Below are 24140 nucleotides of genomic sequence, written 5' to 3' on the forward strand. Positions count from 1 at the left end.
AAAGACCTTTGACGACGGTGGAAATTCTTTCACGGTTGAACCTTCCATAGATACATACAACATACTACAGATGTTCGGGCGAAATTGTTCAGTGTAAACCAGACACAAGCCTCGCGTGTACACATGCAAATGAAAAGGAAAAAAACAAAACAAAAAAAAAGCGACTACAAGGTTATTAATATATGCAGTGTAAAAAAAATTAAATAATCTGAATAAGTTAACAGCAGCATCTTTTATTCTACCTGCAAACAGAAAATAAACAGAATACAATCACAAAAGTCCTACACAGGGCAAAAACATTTCAGTGACATTATGATCGGTGCAGTCAGAGGGCACACAGGTGCCAAAAGACGACAGGTGGCAGAGACATAAAGGCAGTGTTTCTGTTTCCCTGGGTTCTACATAACCAAGCTATTAATTAAAAAAAAAAAAAAAAAAAAAAGGCTGAATAGCGGAGAGCGCTTCTACGTCTTCATAAAGTGTGAGAAATAAATGAAGGCACTACACACAAAGACTCAATCGTGTGAATCTCTAATCACTTCAGTAGATCCTGCCCCCCCGCCCCCCCCCCGACAACATGTGAGAATTCAAAACGGTTTTCCAATCGAGTTTTTTACAAACAGATCTTGTCGTGCTGTACCTGCTGCAAGAACAAGGGCTGCAAACCCCAGCGCGGGACATTTGGTACGAACAAAAAGTACATTTTGGGCCGACTTCCAAAGTAGCCTAAAACAAACAGCACACGCAGGCTGCTGCCATTTGTGGCAGAAAAAAAACAAAACGACAAAATATATAACAAAAAGTTTTACGTGAATCAAAATATATTATATCTGGCCTCGGAAGATGAAAAACATCACCATGACTTTTCACATTTAGGTCTCGTAAGGGGCAGAACAAGCGCTGGCTGAGTGGTTACTCATGTTTGGAGCAGATTGACAGAAATGCGGAGGAGAGGTAGATACGGGAGGGATGGAGAGAGGAGGAATATGTTTTGCAGCGTGTATCACCATACATGGAGCGGAAAGCGACGGGGGTTAGTCTGAGTCATACGCATGTGCTCCCTTAGTTGTTCCCTCTCCTCTTTTACGCACGCGCGCCACACACGCAGTGAACGTGAAGTCACGTCCTGCACACAAACACATTCAAGTGTCTGTTTATGAAGGCACCCCCGCAAAAAAACAAACAAAAAAAAAAAAAGCTAAAACAAACAAACTTTCAAACTGGCTTCCCTACTTTCTGAAAAATGACTTCCATTTAATAAAGCTCCAAAAAAGGTTTAAAAAATATATTTAAATAATTTAATAAACTTGGCAGTGTATTTTCCTGAAACCAATAGTCAGTCACCAACTGTAGAGCCACATTTGTGGTCGACAGGAGGTGACACAAATGAAAGCGTACCTTTGGAAAAATGAAATTAGAGGAGTACTGGTGTTTCCTCCCAACATGCACGTCCCAATACAAAGTCAATTCCATTTGAAAGAAGGCAGTCTGCGGCATTTCCAAAACAACCACGAGTCGAGGCTCCTCCAGCTCCCTTTGAAGTGCTTTTGGAGCTGCGAAGCGCTGCGCGGTGCAGGACGGGTCCAGGGAGTCTCGACCAATCACGTGCGCAGGCCTTGGCCGGCACTTTGGCCGTGTCCAGAGAACTTCTTTGTAGTTGCCGGATCCGTCAGTCTTCTTTTGCTTCGGACAAAAATCACAACACACAGAGGGTGAGCGGGGACAAGTGGAAAATGCGCACGTTAAATTATTCCCGCTCCCGGCAACAGGTTGACATGGACGCACTGATGTCATGGCGTTTGTCGGGAACATTATAGACAATCATCACACTGAACTATAGAATCATGCAAAGTACATCGGACCATCCGTTTAGTTTGGAACACAAAAGTTGTGTCTGCCCGAGTTGACTGTGACGCAAGCGTAGATTTCTGAATAACACCGAGTGCTAAATTTACCTTGAGCGGGAACTAGTCCGTCTCCTCCCTGTGAGGAGTCTGTCTCTGGGGGAGGGGGACGGCAGAGGTCCCCAACAGACCCCTTCTCACAATGTAGGGGCACGCCGGGCCGCTGGGAATGTCTGCAAACCCTGGGAGGAGAAGACGGATAGCCAGCGTGAGAAGAACGGATATACAGGATGTGTTGGAAGAGGAGGCGGGGTAGGAACGATGAAATTGAAAAAGGTGCATATAAACACGTTATATAACAAGATGGTATCTGTGATTGACAAAAGATAAACAGTGTGCAACATTGAGCAGAACCTACATATTTCTATTTTACAATAATTAAGAGCGGTAATCTGTGGGATTATTGTGTAAAAAAAACAAACAAAACAAAAAAATAAAACCATTTGATATGTATTCCATATTTATTTAGCCGGCACTTTATAAGAAACAGACATTCAATGTGTTTCTGTTATGCACGTGCTCCTCTATATGTTGTTTCCATAGTTGGTGGCGGGGTCCACCTTTCCCAGCAAGAATGCACCGACACGTTTAAGAAGCGAAAGGTGATCGCAGTGAATTTGAGCAATCAGCAGCTCAGTGTGGTCAGTCAACGGTTGATATGGATGAACATTCACGAGAAAGAACAGCACCTTTAAATAATATCCCCAACAAACACAAATGACCAAGAAAAAAATAAAAATAAATAAATAATCAATCATTCAGAAGAAGGCATACTTTTTGGGCCAAGAAAAAAAAAAAGAAAAAAAAAAAAGGTGGTCATCCACCCAACATTTTGACCGGCCCTTTAAAGCAGATGCTACCGAAAAAGAAACACTCCTTTAAGAGTGACCAATGTCCCAGAGCATTAACCATGAGCTTGTTGTATTTTTTCTTATAAAAATATGACAAATGAAAAGAATGGAATCACCTTTCATGACAACCTCCGGGAGGCCGTAGGGCTCGTACTCTGTGTCATCGAAGGCGGCTGACAACTGGTTGCGGTTGCGGCGGATTCGCTCGGCCAGCTGCGCCGGGTCGGCTGGGATGGGGAAGGAACCGGGAAACGGCTTCCTGTCCGCCGGTTCCGCCGCCTCCGGCACTGGGGCGGGGGAGACGGGGGAGACGGGGGAGACGGGGGAGACGGGGGCCGAGTTCCCCGCCTCCCCTCCGGTCTGCATGCAGGCGTGGAGGAGTCCGGGCTCGGTTTGAGTGGCGGCGTTCTTCCACGCTGCCTGGCGCTCCGGAACCGGAGCAGCGCTGGCCGGGGATGCTCCGTCGCCGGCTTCCTCTTTGTGACGTCCGGCTGCTTTGGTCTGGTGTGGATCTTTGGTGATGCCTGGCGGCTGCTCAACGCTTCCCTCGGACGTGCTCTGTGGCGGCTGTGGTTTGGTGCCAGTTGCTCTGGAGGCGCTGCTTTCCACATATTCTCTGTTAGACTCCTGGGTGAAAACAACACGCACGGTTCAGCCCATGATCAGCTTTTGAGATTGTTGCGACCAAAAAAAGTTAGATTTTACAGCAGCTTGTCTCTACACTTGCAAATAAACTTTGTTGAGCCAAATATAATAGGACAGTTCATTTATAGTTTAAATAAAAATGAAGCACTTTAAGAGTTTACAGTACGTGCAAAATGTTAATCAAATTAAAGGCCAACCTTCTGGAGTGGATTTAATTTATAATAATCATGAGTAATTTGACTACAAAAATGACAAAATATTAATGTATACGACTGTAATGTAGATGTTTTTGTGTGAGTTTGTATGTATGTATGTGTGTATAGTATGAATTTATGTACAGTATGTATGTGTGTGTGTGTGTGTGTGTGTGTGTGTGTGTGTGTGTGTGTCTGTCACACCTCTTTGGTTAGAGCAGTTTCCTGGATGTGGCCCTGAGGAAGTGAACTGTTTGGTTCAGGGAGGTCACTGTGCTGCAGTCTTGTATCAAAACAGAAAAAAATTAATTGACAAGCAGCAGCATCAGAATGATCAAAATCAACATAACCAGTAGCGGTGCAGTGATTATTTTAAGACAGTGCAGGGGGGGGGGGGGGGCCCTCATGCGCGCTGCACACAGCCCAGCTGGAGAGCGTAATGGCCGGGGAGAGAACGGAGGAGGCAATGAACGGACTTCATCTTTGATGACATATATATTATATGAAATCTAATATGTGCATAACAGATCCGCACGACAACTCTTCATGGGATTCAGACGTGGAAACCCCTGGTGAAGTGTCCTTTAGTTCAACTAATCACGCCACACGGTATATGGTCACACTGCCGGCGCACATGAGCTACAACAGCCTGGCTGAGAGCCTGTAAAGGAAAGGGGTGCGCTGGATTTATAACACAAGACAAAACGAGAGCATCATTGTGAAACGGAATGCGGCACAATAATCGTTTTATCTCAATTATCTTTTCATAACCGTTGGAGGCCAAAATCGTAAAGGAAAATAAAATTTGATTTATCACCCAGCCCTAGCTAGAGGAGCGCATTTTTATTGATTTTAATCGTAAATCATAACAGACAAAAGAACAATTTTGATAATTGGAAAAATTATAAATATTGGATCCAATTATTGACCCCCCTTCTTAAATGAAAAAACATGTAAATCAAAATGTTGTGACTGGGATACAAACACCACGTTCTTAAAAAATATATTATTACAAAAAGAGAGGAGAATTATTCTGAAAGCCTTCAACCCCACCAGGCTCTGTGTGTGTGTGTGTGTGTGTGTGTGTGTGTGTGTGTGTGTGTGTGTGTGTGTGTGTGTGTGTGTGTGTGTGTGTGCGTGCGCATGGCTGTGTGTGTATAGTAATGTTTGTGTTACCTGGAGGTCACCATGCAACTGTGCAGTCTGTTTGAGGAGCAGGACAAGAAAAGCTTGTCCTCTCTTATCACGGTCAAAGTGCTGGTGCTCTGTAGGTGCTCCAGGGCCTCAGGACCCTGACGCTGAGCCTGCACACTCGCAGAGGGGACTTCATGAGCCTGGATCCGAGTCAGCCTGGGAGCATCTGTCTGGTCATGGAGCTCAGACTGGTTCAATTTGAGGTTCTGGTCAAAAGTAGGAGCAGGTTGGGAGGCCAGTGTCAATATAAGCAGCTCCTCTGCCTGTCTCTGCTTCTCCTGAGACAGCGTTTGCAGATCAGCCTGCAGCGCCACTACCTGGACAGAACAAATAAAACAACCTTTAAAAAAATGGCTTAGTTCATCGTCTATGCTTCTAGATGATGACCCATCATATAATACATATAATAGATTATTATCTATTATATTAAATGCTTACATCCACATTGCACAAGTATCAATCACTAATTCCAGCAGTTTGAATTAGGGCTGCAGATATTCCTCGATAATCACATTCAAATTTGTATTCTTTATTATTTTTAATATATTCAAATTTGTAATGCTCAAATTTAGTACGGGGGGGGGGGGTTTAGGCACGATTCCATAGCTCCGATCAGAGATCTTTTCTCCAAACAAAGCAAATACTAACTCTAGATGTATTTGATTTACTCAGTTTCCTACTGCTGCGTCGCTGCGGGGCAGATCGCAGATGGCTTAGAGGGGCATCTCACGTTAAGGGCACAGTTTGCGAACCAGTGGTTGGGAACCTCTGCACTAGAGGACATTCTGTCGATGGTGGTCGGGTTTATTTCCCACTTTCATCGCCACATCTGTGGAAATTACAGGACATTCTGGTTGAAGGCGCACTCTCCCTTGTACACACTGTGAAACGCCGGAGGAGAGGGAGGGAAATAACAGTGCGCTTGTGCGTCTAGGCTGACTTCGCGCACTTCATTGCTCATCATGTGAACTGATTCGCTAACGATAGCCAAAACATTTATAACCAATTATTTATTTATAAGAATAATTTCAGCTTTCACAGTTAATTTTTTTATACTGTATTCATATTCTCTTCAAATGTGTTTCTTGCAGCCCTAGTTTGGATGTCTTCATTATGCTTTCTTTAAGGGTAAGAAAAGGTCTCAGGGTTTCCTGTTCAAGGCTCACCTGTTGCTCCAAGTGGCTAATTTGAAGCCGAGAGACGTTTTCCCACATCTTTGCGGCCCCTTTTCCATTCTGTTCACTCTCTCCATCTGTTGTACTTCCTTCATCCCGGCTCTCCTCTTCTCCCTGCCATCCCTCAGCAATACCATCGCCTGCATCATAAAGTCCTGGGTTTGTGTGTTGTGGGAGTGAATCTTCAAACGCAGATTGTATTGTCTGGTCGCTGACTAAACCCTGTGCTTCTGGTTGGTTGGCCGGTTGCTTGTAGCTCTCGTCTCCCTTCCCGTCCGTGACCTTTCTTTGCCCCTCACCTGCATCCTTTTGGGTTGCCAGGCCCTCCCCCACCTCCACCTGCTGCTGCGTCTTGGCCCTGAGTGCAACCAGCTCCAGCCTGCAGAGCTGCAGCTCCTCTCCCTGGCTGAGGAGGGCGCTCTCCTTTTCCTGCAGCTCGCCCAGCAGTCCTGTGATGTTCTGGCTCTGCCTGTCGAAGGCTGTGGAGAGTTGCTGGGTCTGTCGTGTCACCTGGAAAAGGGAGAATGGGATCAATATGCAAACATTTTTGCAATAGAAAGTAGGGTTGGGATAGGGATATCACTTTTTCATGTACGATAAAGATACCATAACCTGCCGATACCAATCTTTTTCCCCTCTGTAAAACAACTAAGTTGTTAATAATAATACGTTTATCTGGATGCCCTTTGTTTAACCTAGCCATCCACAAAACACGGTGAAACCATGAAACAAATACTCTACTCCCCAAAAGGAAGAAATACATAGCCCTCAACACAACTCAGTGATGCAGAAGCAGAGTACCTATCTTCTGATTCAGTTTCTGGTTTTCTGGGACGTGAAACTCGGGAACGGAAACACAGGAGATGTGGAACAAGTTCAATGTAGAATTTCTATTTAAATACTGTATCTTTCTCACAAATATCAGTAATATTTGTTGTCTATTATAAGCATAATAATCAATATAAGCAAATTTATAATTTATAGTACACAAAAAGATGCATTCAGTACATTTAAAACATTGACATTTTATATTATTTTGATACATCTCTCTCTCTCTCTCTCCGAGTGTTCAAATGAACGAAGAGATGGAAAATCAAACTTTTTTTTTTTTTTTATGTACCTTCTAAACAAGATCACTCGTCAGGAACTGAATCTTAATAAAAACGAAAAAAAAAAAAAAGAAAAAGGAAAGTTGAGTTTCATCCCTAGACTCAGGCGTGAGCGAGTGGAGCTTTCTTCGCGTTTAAAATTTATTTCGGTGACGGGTATTGTTTTCTATTATTTGTGGTGTGTAGACACAGCGGGTGGGGGTGCTGAAGTGGTGGTTTGTGGGGGTCCGCAGCTATGTCGGAATTCACCAGGTTGACACGGAAGCACGGCCTTAAGATCTCTGCTGCTTTCCCGTGTTCCGCTGGTCATGGTGCAGGTTGTGACATCGCTCTTTACAGCATGTCGCTTAAAGCTTAGTTAAGCATTTATGTGATAATTTAGGCTGATGGATCGAATTTGTATCCCTCTGAATGTAAGGTGCTAAGTCATCTACCTGTGTTTGCAGAGCCTCCAGTTTAGCCTGGCACTGATTAGCACGCTGCGACTCCCTGGCACCCTCCTCACGCAGACGCTCCACCTCCATGGTGAGGTCACTGAGGTCACAAGTCCCATGAGGGGAAGCGTTTCTGTGGACCGAGAGTCCCCTGGAGTCCCCTGTGTGCTTCCCTGGAAGCGAGACTTCAGTGTCAGAGGTCCTCTCTTCGGTCTGGACTTGCAGAATATTTTCTGTTTTTCCCGCCTCCACCGCATCTGTGGAGGCTTGTGATTTGGCCGCGTTGCGTTGGTTGGCAGCCTGGCAGAAGAGGCGCTGCTGTTCTGGCGAGGGGAGGAGCTTATTGTCGAGGCTGGTGAGGTTAGAGTTCAGTTGGTCGCTGTGGAGAGTCAGATACGTCAGCGGGCTGTCGGCTTCGGGGAGTTTGATTTGTTCCGACGGGCTCTTCCTGCCGTGGTTTTTGAGCGCCCCCAGCTCTGCCTCCACCTCCAGCAGTTTGAGACTCAGCTCCTTCTTGGCCTCCCTGCCTTTGTCTGTCGCTTGTTTCCCCTCTTCTTCATCCCTCGTTCTCTCGTCTCGTTCTAATGCCAGCTGTGTTTTAACCTCCATCAACTGCTTCTTCAGCTGAGCGTTAAGCTCCATCAATTCACACTCCCGGTCTTCTCGCAGGTTCTCTCCCTCTCCTTCCTCCGCTGTGCTCCTGCTCTCCCTTGTCAAATCCGCTTGCAGGGTGGCCATGGCTTTCCTCAGCCTCTCCGACTCTGCACGTTCTCGCTCCAGCTCCACCCTCCTCTCCCTTTCCTGCTCCTCCTTCTCAGACACCCGGTCAGCCCGTTTCCGGCTCAGTTGTTTGAGACGAGTCCTGGCCTCGGTCTCCGCCCGCCGCTGGGCCTCCAGGTCCTCCAGCCGCCTCTGGAGCTCTTCCTGCACGTCTTTCAGCTCAGAGCGCAATGTGGCGTTCTCCCTGCGGAGGTCCTCTCCATCCCCGGGACTGGAGGGCTTCTGCTCAGCGCTTGTAGGAGCAGCGGACTGGGGAGCCTGTGCATCCATGCTGTCGGCACTGATCGCATCATCCTCTCCCCCGATTGGTCTCCACTTCTCCTCACACTCACTAAACTCTACTTTGCCTCCCCATCGCGGCTGCTCAGACTCCGGGGTGGCCGGGGTGCTGATGTGCTCCGAGTCTATGCCTTCGCCTGGTTCTCTGTCGGTGGGGTACTTGGCCCTGACCTTCTCCCTCCACAGCTCGCCTTGAGGAGTATTAGGCCTCCTGGTCTGGGCGGGAGGTCGGGGCTGGGGAGAGGAGCAGGGGGAGAAGGTGTTTCCCGAGGCACAGAGCTGGGTGGGAAAGACAGGCCCATTCGAAGCCACTTTCTTGTCTGGGATTGAAAGACAGAAAATGGAAAAAATTTAATAAGATTAGACCTGTAATCACTTTGTTCTTTATCAGTAAACATGACAATGTAGCGATGCAACACTGGCAAATGATTCATTCTTAGCAAACAAATCTTTTAAATGACTGGAGTCACAAATCACTTTGGCAAAAGAGTCAATCGTCTGTTTCATTCCCGACTCTGAATTGTAGAATTCTAACTGAAACAAATTATTGAGGATTACATGTGGAGAAAAAAGGTGACGGCATTTGACAGAATTCATACTGAATGTGAGATTCAAACTTTTGCATTCCACCAAAAATAAATAACTGTGACAGAACTAAATGACTCGTGAGAATTCCGTTCAAAACCAAATGAATAAACTAAACAAAGGAAATCTGGAAGGAAAATTGAAGGGATATTACAACTGAGCCACTCTTAGGAAGCGGGTCTAAAAGAAATCTCCAACGCTCCGACCAGTCTATTACACAGTGAATAAGTAATAATATGACCAGCAGGGGGCAGCAGGGGGCTGATTTTGTATTTGCAGGAGAATGTGAAACATATCTAGATTATTGAAACCATCAACTTGAATGTCTCATTTTCTACTTGTTTAATCTAAATGACTGCTTGATCACCACTACGCTGAACTCTTCCCTCACCCCCCGCACCTCTCTGCTCCGCCTGAAGCTCTTTGAGGAGCCGCACCAGCTTCCTCGCCTCCTCCTCCAGTGCTTGCTCTCTCTTGCCACTCTGTTCCAGGCTTGAGGCCACGCCCTGCGCCTCACGCAACACATCCTAGCACACAGGAGCGGGAAAAACATACAGGATATGTTACATGAAGTCAACGGAATGAAAAAGGAACTGAAATGGAGAAATAACAAATAAAGCACTTGGAGAAAAACCCTAAAGATTACCAGCACTTCTGTAATTGCTACCAATTAAGAAAATATAATCCAATCAATTTAAAAACACTGACTAAACCAACATAAATTCTGTTACAGAGCTTAAAAAGTAAAAACTCAGAAGTGCCATTTCATAGTGGTATACCTGACAATATAGCAAGCACTCATCTGAGATGCACGAAGATTTCACTTGTTGTATTGTCTGTAACTATAAATATGTTAGGCTCCAGGTCTGGTACCGATACTGCCTCTGTTAGTATCTTATAAATGCAATAAGTATAAACAGATACAACCCTTGACCCACAGACAAATGTTTGGCAGCACTTGGCTGGTGGGGAGTGTTTTCTTCCTCCTTGCTAGTCTAAAGCTACATACATCATGCTAATGCTTTACTCCACCATATGGCAAATCAGGTGCCGTTTAAAAATTCATTGACTTCATTATATGCCCACTGCTAGGGTAATGAATATTTGATGGAAGCCTCGAGACCACTATAAAGGAGGGCTATGTACAGTATGTGTGTTTTACCATCAGTTTGACTTGTGCCTGTGCCTCATTCTTCTGGCTCTCTGTCAGTTGCTCCTCAGTCCATTTCAACTTCTCTTTCAGGGTCTCCACCTCCCTTTCCAAGCCCTGCTTCTGAGCAGACACCTGAAAGGTACATGAAATTACAGAGTATAGAGGGATTGAGAGATGGTTTCTGCACACAAGACCAAAATGAACACAAAAAAGTGAAGGGAGTAAGAGAGAGAGAGAGAGAGAGAGACAGAGAGAGAGAGAGAGAGAGAGAGAGAGAGAGAGAGAGAGAGAGAGGGGAAGGCAGGATGGAAGAAGGGATGAGGGAAGAAAAATAATAAGCAGACAACAGGGAAGAAGAGAACAGAAACTAGATAGTGAGATCAAGGGCTAGTGCTAAAGCAAACTATATACAGGAAGACTACGGTGAGATGGTAACTTTTGGTTTATGCTTCATCAAAATTGCATGTCATGTGAACTGTAGCTTCTGAAAATGAAAAAACCACTACGTTTAAAACAGTGGAACAAGTGGGTTAAGTAGCGGCACCTATCAACCGTCATTCTAATGACCTCGTCAACTGTGCCTCTATTGTGCTGCGCTGCGCCTGTGTGTATTTTTGTGTGTGTGTGTGTGTGTGTATTTGTGTGTGTGTGTGTGTGTGTGTGTGTATTTGTGTGTGTGTGTGTGTGTGTGTGTGTGTGTGTGTGTGTGTGTGTGTATGCACGCGCTCTGTAACCAGCACAAAACGGTGAAGATACTTGCTTGAGGGGCTTCGAGGGATGCTGTGGGTAGCAACTGAGAAGCCATTGTTTGGAATTTATACTCTGAATTTGCAGCTTTGTCTGGCTGGGTAGTAATTTAAATCATGGAGACGGAGGGAATCTGAATGTGCAGAGCAAGTCAGGGGCTCTAGTAGTAGTTTTATCAAGACATTGTCTCAATTTATTGAATACATAAAGAACACAGATTTCACCTGAAGTGCCTTCTGGGGACAGAACTTCTAGAACTACTGTGTTTAAGCATCAACTGCTGTCAGTACACATTAAGGCTGTGAAGGCATTAATGCCTTTTGTATAGCACTGTATTCATGTCAGTCTGGTAAATGTTGTATTTAAGTTTATGTATCTTTATGGCTTAAGAGATCAAAAGGTTACTCTGCATTAGTAAAAATAAATTAGTTAAGTTACACCTAAGCATCAATAGATAAAACACATATCATATCATGCACCCACACTCCAGTGTATTTTTTTCATGATGCAGCACAATTATCAAAACCCCATCAACCACCATGCTTTCATGCCTCCTTTGATGAGAATGCTGACGTGTGGGACCCTCACACACAAGTTATGGCATCGTTTCACTCTCCCATGGCCTTAGAGTTCTGCATTGTCAGACTGAAGTATTACCTTGGCTGCTCAGCCCCTCCACTGGGGACACAACCCAGGGGACAGGAGGAGGAGGAGGAGGAAGACCACAGGGAGAGGGGGAAACAGAAAAAATGAGAGACTGAGAGAAAGGAAAAATAATTAGCAAGGGTGAAGAGATGGTGTGGGAGAGGACGTGACATTAGTTTGTTGACCTCTTGTACAAATAGTAAGATTCCCATGGGAGGGAGGGGGGTAGCTGGTATAACAAAAAACATTTGAAGTGAGCATATGTTTTCTCACAAAGGGTTCTCAGCTCTTTCCAATCTTGAAACATTCCATAGACCAGCTGGTTTTGTATTGACAGTGTTGAATTGAAGACGTACTCCGTGCCAAAATTCGGAAAAAGTGATTGTACTGCTTTTTTGTTTGTTTTTTAACAGTCAAGAGTTGGTAATGCACTGCTGGGCACAAGTTAGGCAAACTTCCATCTTTCAAAGGGAATATTATGAAAAACTCACTTTTCAGTGCTTGTGCATACATTTGGGTCTCTGATGGGCCTACTAACACAAACTGTGAAATAAGACAGCCCAGTCAGTTTTTTGTGGGCAACCTTTGTCAGAAAACATGTCCTGAAACAACCCGACAAGATATTTGTACCCTTCACACGTCACAGGACCCACAGTAGAATTAGAGCTGTCCCCGATCTAAGTAACTTTTCAAACAAATCTTTGAAAATAATGAGGAATGCCAACTGTCCGTGAAGAAGTTGCAGACGATGGAAATGTAAATATTTTAAAAAATAATTCTGCTGTGTGTTTCTTTTTCTTAAAAAAAAAAAGAAAGAAAAGACGCAGTACATAGACCGTAGGCTACCCGACTTCAATGCCAATACTCGACTATTTGCTGGCAGCGGCCGCAGGGGGGTGGAATTAGGCACTCGGCCAGCTCGGCTCTTCCTATAGGCAAGATAGGCAGCCGCGTAGGGAACAATTCCAAGGCAGGGCGTTGGAGAGAGAGCGGTTGGGGCGCATTTTGTGCACCCGTCGGTTCAGGCAGTACGGACGATGCGCGCACCAGAAACGTCTCTTTATGGAACGAAACACGTGCGTATGGAACGGTATGGAACGAACACTTTCTCTGTGACTCTCTCCTCGATCCCCATCTCTCCATGCGTTATGCGCAGAAAATAATCTTATCGAGTCTACAAGTCGTGCCCTGTTCCTCCGTGCTCCATTCCCACACTGTTTTTAGTTAGGGCTCAGCTCATTCCCCTTGTTTATAATTCCTCATTGAAACGTTATCCCTGTGCATTTTGTAAGTTTTGATCTTTTATCCTGTGATGCACACTGACTAACTAACTAACTAAATAAATAAACAGAACGGCTGCTCGACTTGAATCTCAGTCGACTGACCGGTTTCTTTCCGGTTTCTTTGTCGACTTTAATGGGGCTGCCCTAGTCTTTTTTATTGTAGATGTATTCATTTATTTTATTTTCCGACGTTTACATGAACAAAACATCCCCGCGTTCGATAGTCCCAGTGCGTTGCATTGCGGTGCAATGACACCTAATTGTCTACAACAATCCTGGAGCATCGCAACTAAAGTCGGAACAAACTTTTAAATTAAGCCTTGTAGATTTAATGAGTGAAGATTCAACAACTGGACCGTTTATTTCTCGCCTCAAATTTGTTTAGACAGAGATTTTGGTGGACTGATAAGGTGAAATCAGTGAACGTTATCGAGTAAATACAAAGATTGCCTGAAAGCATGCTTGAACGCCATTGGCTCACAGAACCCGGAACTTGTGCTCAAATCCCATTGTCTCATAGAACTCGGGGCCCCTGGAGGGTGGCTCCTCCCACAAAAAACAGCCAATTTTGGAAGAGGATGGTATGTTAGGTATGTTAGAATGACTAGAATGCATAATCTGAGTGGTATTTTCAGCAAAAAATAAAATAAAAATAAAAATCTAAAACAGGGGACCTCAGAGACTTATATTAATTTGTGAAAAAGGAGCATAATAAGTCCCCTTAAATATTTTGTCATTATAAAGTGTGGTTCAAAGGTCCATGAAAACTAAAATAGCTGTAAAATAAATCAAATGAGATTATTACTGAGCAGTCATTGAGTTTGGTGGCCTTAATGTTATGCTGCTGTTCATGCGAAGGAGAAAAAAAAGAAACCTCTCGCATCCCCAGAGCCATTTTCCATCTGTTCATTGGAAATGTAATCCATCTGTAAACACAACAATAAGGTGACTTTTAAGGTATTTAGTGCATCTACCTTCTCCACCTCGACCTGCAGGCTGTAATGAAGCGCTCTGGCTTGCTGGAGCTCCTGGTTCAGCTTATTCACTTCCTGCTGGTGATGCTTCTCCGTGAGAAGCTGCTCCTTCTGGAGCTCCAATAGGTCCTGCGTGCACACGCACAGACACAGACACACGCACAGACACAGACACAGACACACGCACAGACACAGACACAGACACACGCACAGACACACAGACACACACACACACACACACACACACACACACACACACACACACACACACACACACAAAGTTTCTTTAGATCGCTTGTCTCTTTCACCTGTCTGTCCATTTATCCACCCATCCTTCTCAGACACCCTGTGCCTCATAGAAGTTGGTGTCACCACATGCAGTCTTACCCCAATATTCCACGACTCTTGATTCGCGTTTTCCCCTCCCACCATCATGAAGCCGTTCTACCTTCCATCTACAGTCCATCCATCTCACCTTCTGATGCTGCTTTTCCAGCTCTTTGGTGCGTTGTTGGTGCTGCAGCCGGCTGCTCTCTGCGTTTTGACGCTGGCACTTAAGCTCCTCCTGCAGCTTCTTCAGCCGCTGCTCTGCTCCCGAAGCCTGACTCCAAGACAACAAAATACAAATTTAACTAGCAGTAATGGTACACGGATATGTGTTTTTCATTTTATGGTCGGGACTCTACAGGACAAAAAATAAATAAAAAATTCAGTGTATACACAAAAATGTGCGTTACCCTTTCACTCTCCTGCGAAATGCGTGTGTGATTCAGAGCGAGCCGGTCGTGGCTTTTCTGCAGGTTGTGCTTTGCGGTGTCCAGGTCTTTGCGGCTCTGTCCCAGCTGCTCCTGGCTGACCTTCAGCTTCTCTGCCTCCATGTGAAGCTCTGACTCCAGGGCCGACACGCGTCCCTGCAGCTCTGGTGCAGACAGACAGGTGAGAACCATTAACTCAAACCAATGCTTGAAGACATTGTGCACTGATGAGTTAATAAACTGGTTTTCCACAGAAGAGCTGAGGTCCACATTAGATCCTGACATATTTCAACTGTGATAAACAAAAATGTTGATGATCGGTGAAACTGACGGGTCTCCTCAAGGCAATGTAATGAGTACATAAAAAATAAATACATCAGAATTGGAAGACTTTAAAATTCCTATTGCTGCCAAAGGGAAAAAAGTGGTCTGGTTGAGAAACAAAAGAATGAATTAGAAATTCTTACTAGAATCAACAACCGACTCAATATCGACATAAAGACCAGTTCATAGATCCTACAACAACACATGACCGAAATATAGCACTTTCACAATGGGGTCGATCCATACAGAGCAGGGTTGCATACCCTGGAGAACGGACACCAGAGCCCCATGTGTCGCTCTCTCTATACCCACTCTGTGCTGATGTCATGGTCTGTGAAGTTCGGTCCATTGATTTCCTAAGCTGATGCCAAAGTCATTTGGCTTAAGCCTGCTTTCAACTGGTTGTTATACGGCCCTTTGGTGGCCCAAAATAGAATTCTGGATGTCCAGTCTGCTTGTGGCCGAACGATCACTGAACCCAAAGTGGACTAAAACATTCTACAAACTAAGAAATTAGTGAAAAGTATACCCACAAGCGAACAGATTTTTTTTTACAGAGTAAAAGACAATAAAAAGATCTGTTGTTTTGAGTGTGTATGCAGCAGTGTACAGTCAGGATGGATAAAGTTCTACAGAAAAAAAAGGAATTATGATTCTCTTCTCAGGGGAAAAAAAAACAACAACTAAATAATGTTTAAATAAAAATCCCAGAATAGATTGTGACCCTTGAAAGGTGGTTGACAAGTTTATTTAGAGATGTGGATTAAATGATCAAAGATGCCAATATATGTATAACCAACACTGGTATGCTGAACACAGGTAATATTTGAATTCCCAACCCAGAGATTCACAGGACTCATGAGATTGATATCAATTATAAAGAACGGTGTAAAGTTAGTCAGCTTTAAGCTCCACTTCTGTGTTATGAGTGACAGAATGGACTGCATTCACATTACGCAGTAGAGGACAAATGAAAAAGATTTGTTCTGCCCAACCACACACACTAGTTCATCCAAAGATATACAGACAGTGCCACAGACAGTGCCACAGCCCCACCCGCACGCGCGCGCGCGTGCGCGCGCGCGCGCGCGCGCGCGCGCGCACGCGCGCACCATTATCCCTCCTCTCCTGCATGGCTGCCCAGCAACCACAGGAAGTTTTTTTATGGCACTAGATACCGTTCCTGCTCTGAGTAAACACACCACATACACCCTGTGGAGGTCTTGGGGGTTAGGGGTTGGTAGGAGGTGCTAATGAATCGATAATAATGAAATATTAATAATAATAATAATAATAATAATAATAATAAGCTAGCAGTCAGTAGCTATCATGAGTCTCATGTGCATCATTAAGCAGACAGAGCCTTGAGATGGGCTGTAAAGATCTTCCATACAAACAAATCAAAAAATACCAGATATCAATATGTGGCCCAGCTTTAGGATCAAAAAAGAATCCCACGCTCCATTCAAAACTACACAAAATGCTCGTCTTAATGCTAGATAAATGACAATTGGGCTTTGTGTGTGTGTGTGTGTGTGTGTGTGTGTGTGTGTGTGTGTGTGTGTGAAATGAGCAACAAATGACAAAGCTCTCACCACACTGCCAAACACTCACTGTCAGTGTCCCTGCCCACGTTGTCCATCCTCCCACAACCCCGCTGCAGCAGCTGGCTGGGGCTGACGATGTCAGCAGAAGGAGTCTGGGGAGTTGGGGGGGCACGGTGTGCTCTGGTTGAAGACCCCGAGTCATCCCGCTCCCACGGAAACACCGCCGAGGGAGTGGAGAAGGCCTCCGATTGGTCTGAGGGGTGGCGGGGACGGGGTGGGCCCCTGCCTTGCGGTGGCAACGAACCGGTGGGTGTGTCTGAGAACTGGAGCTGCTGCTGGAGAGCAGAGAGGGAGGAAAGAGAGTCATGGGTGAATTGGTTTAGTCTAAACAGGAAGTCAGGATAAAATTATACATTTCTTACTAACAACTTCAGATGGGTAAAATGGGATATTGCAACATGCTTGATTGAATATTATGATATTGTTAATCTAACAATGTTTTGGTAATAACAATATTATCATGAAAATAAGGTGACGTCATATTATGATACACAATTTTGTAGTGTAAATTAATGAGGGTAAGAAAGGACCCAAGTTTTCCTGATGCAAGGTCTGAAATATTAATTTTTATTTGAAGAACTGATATAGTCTGACATGCTTATCACCATAGTTCAAGATGTCATGATATTCAATTTCATATTAAAGTCTGTATAATCAAAATAAATCTTTCCATGTTGACATGTTCCATGTCCATTTCACTCAAACACTAGACAATAAAACAGTCTAGTAATCACTGTACCCCTTATGACCCTGACAACATTAGGGCTATTATATAAATAATGCTATTTTTATATATAATATTACCAAATTCCTAGATTATATATGGCCTCATTTCACAATACTTTTACTTGGTGATAGTGGTATAAAAAATAAATCATTGTGAAAATATGCACTAAGATATGGAGTCAACTTATCATTTTTATCACTACAGAATACATTTTCATGGTTAAAGATTGCGTCATTGCATGCAACTGTTTACTCAGGCAAAGTCACTGATAGGGCAGAAGGAACAAGTGGTTGTATGTTTTCCTTTTAGGAAAAAACAAAGGCACATGTTAACATGCAAACAAATATGAGTGACAAAAGTAAGACGATCAAGGAAGAAATCTTTCAAAAAGGTGCTTCTAGAGATTGGACAGTTTTAAAAAGTCAGACCTCGACCCCAGAAAAAAATGAAATCTGCAAACTATATCAGTCTATGACATATATATATGTCCCATTCCCTGAGGCGGTAATAAGAGCAACTTCTTCTGTCACCTCAAGACAAAACATTGAAGGAATGACGAGAAGCTGCACCAATGTAAAAAGAAAAACACTGCTTCAATCATTAACTGCAAAATATAAAATGCATTTAAAATATTTTGCTTATCGATAACTTCAGGCAAAAAGTTACCAGTCCAGTCTTGTTCATTCTACAAATAAAAGTTAACTGAAAAACAAGGCTCCGGTAGCAGTTCTCTAACCCTCAAGCCACTCGAATCCCCCTCAGTGTTGGTACTCACTCTGACATGCTGGGCTTGGGTGTCACTCTCACCTCTGGAAGCTGGTCTCTCATCCTTCCTCCCCCCTGCGGGACAAAAGCACAGCATTGGGGTAATTTAAAAAAATTAAAATTACCGTCCACACCTCAGAGATTAACACACCAACCAACTGCCCTGGTGGTTTGTAATGTAACTAATGGCAAGAGCGGAAAGAAACAGCACGTCCCCAGAGGTGAAGAAAAGGACAAGAGAGCAGAGTGAGAGACGGAGGAGTGAACAAATGACTTTTCCTCTCAAGCAGGAGTCCTGCCGTTTGCTATTCAATTTCCAACACTTAACTGAGACTTCAAGTTCAATGTACCCTGTATCGTAAAAAAAGAGACGGAGAATAGAAAGTGAAAGCAATAGAGACTTTGGGACTAAACTATTCATTATAGAACGAAGGTAAAGAGCGAGTGAGTGTTTAGGTGGGTGAGTGAGTGAGTGAAAAGGTGGCATTGGACAGGATCTCACAATTCTCTTTGATTCCCATACAAAGGGGCACGATGCAATTGGATCTTATTACTGTGAATACTGACATTTTAACTTTTCCGTATCCGTATAAAATGTTTTTATGATGTGCATCATAAAAACATTTTGCAAAACATATTCAGCCCGATATATTAATTTGTCCTTTTTATCTTTCTGAAAACACAATAAACATTGCTTTAAGGAAATGACAGAACTTTTTATAAAAAACATTTATAAAAACATATAGATAACCAGAATACTCTCGCTCATATATTATATCTCAAATAAAGTCCTGTTTTATTTGAACAGTATTTAAAATATATTTTAAAATAATACATAAAATATACATATAATAATAAAGTAAATTTGTAAATGTGTTACAATCTAATCTAGAGTAGTCAGCCATGTGATTTGCAAACAGGAGCACAGAGCGGGGTCCAACTTAGAGCGGCCTTGATCTCTTTTTATGGTTTTAAAAACCTGACTTTAGGATTTCAATTTGCAACATGCAACTTTTTACAACTCTCTTTAAACCTCTCTTTAAATTCTTGACCACCTCATCAGCAGATGTTACTTCAGGGCTGTTCAGTGCAAGCCTGGCCATGAGTCTGGTTATGCTGGAAATCAATAATAATGGAAATTATCTTTACAATGTAAGAATAGTAATTTCCCTTAATTTAACCCGGCTCTAGTGTCTTGTAACCTTTTCACATAAAAATCAATCTCTAGGTTTGACTAAATTCATCAAACACTTGTTAATATTGTTTAATTTTTAAGAATCATTTCTTTGATCCCTGCAAGAAAGAGCGACAGAAAGAGAGTCAAAGCCCCAGAGATTTTATCGAGTTGTCTTTTCTACCATTGTGCTGCCGTGATGAGGTCATGTTCCAGCAGGGGGTGGAGAAGAGGCTGGTGTCGCCCGACTTGCTGCTGTTCTGCAGCTTCTCCAGCTCTGTCTCCAGCCTGGCAGAGAGAGGAGGAAACAGAGGGAGAAAGGGTATGAATAACGGGTTGCATATGGTGGTTTTGGGGTAGGGGGTGGAGAGGGAAGAGAGACACGATCGAAGAGGGGTCCAACAGATTGAATTAAGTAATCAAGCATTTACTAATTTAATCTAAAATAAAAGGACAATGATTCATAAGAGGCTTTTCACTGATACAATATCAATATGATACAAAGCATGAATTGGCATTTTTTCCACTGTTTAACTTCTCAATCAGACTCAGGGGCGAATTCACAAAGAAATGGATTGCAGCCGCTAATAGCACCATGAATTGCGGCCGCTATCTGCACCGTCCGAGTCACAAAAGATATTTCCCCAATGATATGCCAACGCAAACACACCCATAAAGTTTTGCTGCTAAGCGCAATTTGCCCTTGTTTTACGTCTGACTGAATTATCTATGTGGCAAATAAATAATCCGTGCTTCAGTGGGGAGGGGTCTCCATTGGAGAGCATATACGCCACTGCTCTACCATTGTCTGGTTTATGAATTATCAGTCTTAAATAAATAAAGTTAAAATAATTGCCGCACAGTAGTTATTTTGATTAAAGTATTAAATGAAAATGGAAAATCGAAACTTGTAAGGAAATTCTTTGAGGGGCTGCACCGGTGCTATGCCAAATCCTTATGAGGGGGGGTTGAAAATAATAGAAATTGTCATAGCCCTCCACCCACCGGTTTCACTTTGTATTTTTAGGTTTATGTGCAGTGATAAAACTTTAAATAGTATGAGAAATCTACAATGAAACTTACTCTTCCAACACAGTTCATATATTGCATGAATGAAATGTTTCTCACTGAATCTTAATATTACAATGTAGAAAGTCTGAAAGTTGATTCAATCTATTTTGCTCTGCCAAGTTCCAGGCCTCTGCGCACGAAAGGCCGCGGCCTGCAGAGCTGTCCATGGTCCAGCAGGTTCGATGCCATCTGTGGGTCAATGCCAATTTTGACCACTTTTTTTTGTTTTTGTTTTTTATATCTCTTGAGTTTAACAGGAATTATCAAACCATTTTTGTCAAAGTTGCTTTTGGAGTACGTTTTGAAGACCTCAGAATGCTACCCATTCCACGACGTACAGATGCCGTGACAGTTATAGGAACAATAATACTTATGTTGAAATATAATTTACAGATCACTCGAAAGTCTAGACATGACACACCTTATAAATGCACTTCAGCTGCACCAGCTCTCTGAATACGGTCGCGCAGTGCTGCCTTTTTTTTTTTTTTTGGTCTCGGGCAATTACCAAGAGCAGATGGTAATAGCGTCACTAACTGCATGTGGCTATTAGTGCCGTTGTTTGTGAATTGGACGTGATTTGCAACGAGGCTCATTTGCATAGAAAGGGGCCAATTTTGCACCAAATGTATGAATAAAACCTCATTTAAATACGCAAAAATAGCACTGGCCCATCGAGATGCTATTTGCGTGGCAGCACAGTTAGCAGTGCATGTCACCATATGCCGGTGCTTTGTGAATTAGACGCTTGCTTTTTCTGTTATTTGCACCGGTTTAGCAGCCGCAAAAGCCACGCAATCCTTTTTTGAATTTGCCCCTCTGTGCACAGGTCTGCTTCAATACTTTGATCAACAGCAAAAGCTCATTGAGTTTTGGTGTTATGGACCAAAGTGATTGAGATGTAATCCGTTTCAAGCCATTACAGAGATTAAAAGGCTTCCTAAAATGTATAAATAGTGATATTTACTTACTCTGAACTTACATTCACTGGGTAAATAGGACATTATATAGCCCATCCAAAATATCCACAGCAAACTACATATCTATTGCAAATGACAATGTTACACACGTTACACTGCATACGGTCAACTTCTGATTCAGTACATTACCAAGTTCAATCAAATTCAGGGAAGGCTCCACTCCTCATAATTACAGTTGTAATAATGATTACATAATCGCCTGATCGCAGTTATTTGCACAGATCATGAGAACCTAAAATCATGTTTTCATCTAAATTCTTTCTCAAAATTCTCAAGAATTTTAAACCCATAATATAAATGGTGGGTTGAGGAAAATGAACTGTCTACCCCCATTTTTATTTTCTAATCGTCAATGCCAATAAAGTGCTCTTCTGCAAGAAAAGACAATTAAATAATTAAATTGCAATATGACATTTTAGTTGATAATTAATTGTCATGATGGCAGATTGTGACTGCCTATTCCTAATGCATTAAACAAAATACAAAAGGTTACACCAGTGGAACAAGAGAATTAAATAATGAGGAAAATTAATTTTCCATTAAAACACAAATGAATAAATAACCATTACATTTGACCATCAGCTCTCACCTTTTGACCTCCTGTGTCAGGCTGTGAGTGAGGGTGCGCGACGCGTCCAGCTGTCCCTCCAGCGAGCACACTTGGGCCTGCTTGGTCTGCAGCTCCTGGGTGAGGCGCTCCGAGGTGCAGCTCTTAACCTGCACCTCGTCCTGCGCCCCCTTCAGCTCCCGCTGCAGGAGCTGGAGCTCCCTGCGCACCTCATCATGCTGGCAAAAGGACAGAGGGAGAAGATAAGGAGAGAGATGACTCAAACGAATACATCGGTCATTAACTATCAGTCATACATGTACAGAAGTACATTTTCCTGAATTTACCCCCTTATTTAAATTTTTATGTAATTCCAATTGCACTGATGACTAATGGGGGTATTGAAAAGGCCAGATAGGCATATCTCACACAACACTAAAAATGTGGTCAAATGCATTCCTGACCACCAATGTCTTTTGGGTGATAAGATTATCAATACATCATGGCCTGTTTTACATCACACCCCTATCAAAAAATTATTGATAGGAATGAGATATTTGAAAATCAACAAGATGAGGATCTGGACCAGCCGACATTCCAAACATAACGTCTGGATATGGGTGTCAGATATGCATTATAGTCACAATAGAAAATGCCACATATCTAACACTATCCTTGTGTCTGATTGTTTAGGCTTTTAAAGCTTACTAGGCTAGCTGCATGGTGGGATATGATGCATGCTTAATGGAGAAAATATAGTCCAATTATAATACAGCCCACAAACAACTTAAGATAAATATGATACTGGCATTGATTTCATGCACCAAGGTAGTATGCACTGACTTTGCATGCACAAGCTTGCTTCATCATATTTAAAGTAAACACTGTAGAAGCTCAAACTTGTGTAGAAGACAATGTAACACAGCACAAAATCCACCAATTTCTGCGCAAACCTTACATAAGACACGAGTATAGGTCAAATCGTTTGGCATTAAAGTCCCCTGTCTTCAAAATGACCACAAATAAAATCTGTTCCCCAGAACAATCCAAAACAATGTATTGGGAATCATCACCTTTATTGTCTGTTTGCCAAGGGCATCCTGGGCGTTGTCCAGCTGCAGCTGCTTCTGCTTGTTCTCTTTGGACAGTCTGTCCTGGTTGACCTGCAGCTCCTTCACCTTCTGCAGGACCCAGCCTGACAGACCCACCGTCCAGTCCTCCTCAGCCCAGCTCATTGCGCTTTTGGCTCACTGGCAGGTTAGCTGGCTCTGTAACCACTAACCAAACCTTTCTGGCCAAGGAAGGGAGTGAAGGCTGGCAGAATGTTGGCTGTGGCTTTTGAGTTTGTCCATCAACCGGTTACTTCACCATGGAAAACAACTTTTTTTTTTTTAAAGTTGTTCCTATGTCTGCAATGATGAAAGTGGTTGAAGAAATATTTCTACAGGCAAAAGATGACTCCTCGTCCAGTTCCAGGACAACAGTTTCAGCGGCAATCTATTTAGGAAACCGAGAGCCAGCAGTTGGAATAATGCAGCAATAGCCACACCTGTAAATGGAGTCTGTAAAAGAAGAAATATCAAGTTCAGTAGAGTTTAGATAGGTGTGTGTGGCGGTAGATGAGTTTGGATGTATATGTTCACAATGACAATTCATTTAATTCCACATGAAAGTGAAGCTTCAATCCGCTGTATGTCTAACTGGGAGCATTCGGTCTTAAGTTGCTTGTTTCAGAGAGGGAGGTGACTAGCCCTTCACTCCCTCGGGGTAATCCGGTAGTTAGCGCAGGGCCTCTGTGACTCGATGTTTGCTGACAGCACATGGCAGTTTCCAATGCTACTTCAAGCCGAAAACCCACACAACACACACAGAAACCACTACAAGAGTGGTTTCTGTGTGTATTGTGTGTTTTTGTTTATCAAGTAAATAATTGTATTGCTTGACAGCTTGCCTGACATGGAAACACACGCAGACACTCTCTAACAGTGCGCAAGGGAATGAAGAAAAGCCTGATAACAAATCATGACTTGCCAAAAGCTGCAGAGGCCAACGTTAGAATCAGGTTTAGACACGTACTTAAACAAAACGACGATTAAAATGTAATTCCCCATCACAGACAGATGCCCGCTGCTCAAATTTAACGCCAATGTTTACGTTGATTCAGGAGCTATGGAGTCTAAACTACTGTCCTGTACTGAGAGGTACCACAGAGTAGCAATGGACTGGCATGACAATGGC

The 24140-nt window shown here is 43.2% G+C and overlaps 1 protein-coding gene across 1 annotated transcript; it reads right to left on the reverse strand.

The window, feature by feature from the left end:
* Positions 1-633: 633 nt before the first annotated feature.
* LOC307235996 (uncharacterized protein) lies at positions 634-23288 on the reverse strand. The gene is made up of 17 exons (XM_080008255.1): positions 22976-23288; positions 21945-22141; positions 19489-19592; positions 18141-18205; positions 16646-16913; positions 14690-14871; positions 14428-14553; positions 13953-14081; positions 10313-10435; positions 9551-9677; positions 7507-8885; positions 5955-6473; positions 4771-5105; positions 3799-3877; positions 2872-3382; positions 1956-2086; positions 634-1683 (listed from the first exon to the last, which is right to left on the reverse strand). Exons 1-16 carry the CDS (start codon positions 23135-23137, stop codon positions 1968-1970), a joined length of 4425 nt encoding a protein of 1474 aa, XP_079864381.1. The 5' UTR covers positions 23138-23288; the 3' UTR covers positions 634-1683; positions 1956-1967.
* Between the last annotated feature and the right edge of the window lie 852 nt (positions 23289-24140).

This window comes from Zeus faber (assembly GCF_960531495.2).
Source record: "Zeus faber genome assembly, chromosome: 10".
Taxonomy (NCBI): domain Eukaryota; kingdom Metazoa; phylum Chordata; class Actinopteri; order Zeiformes; family Zeidae; genus Zeus; species Zeus faber.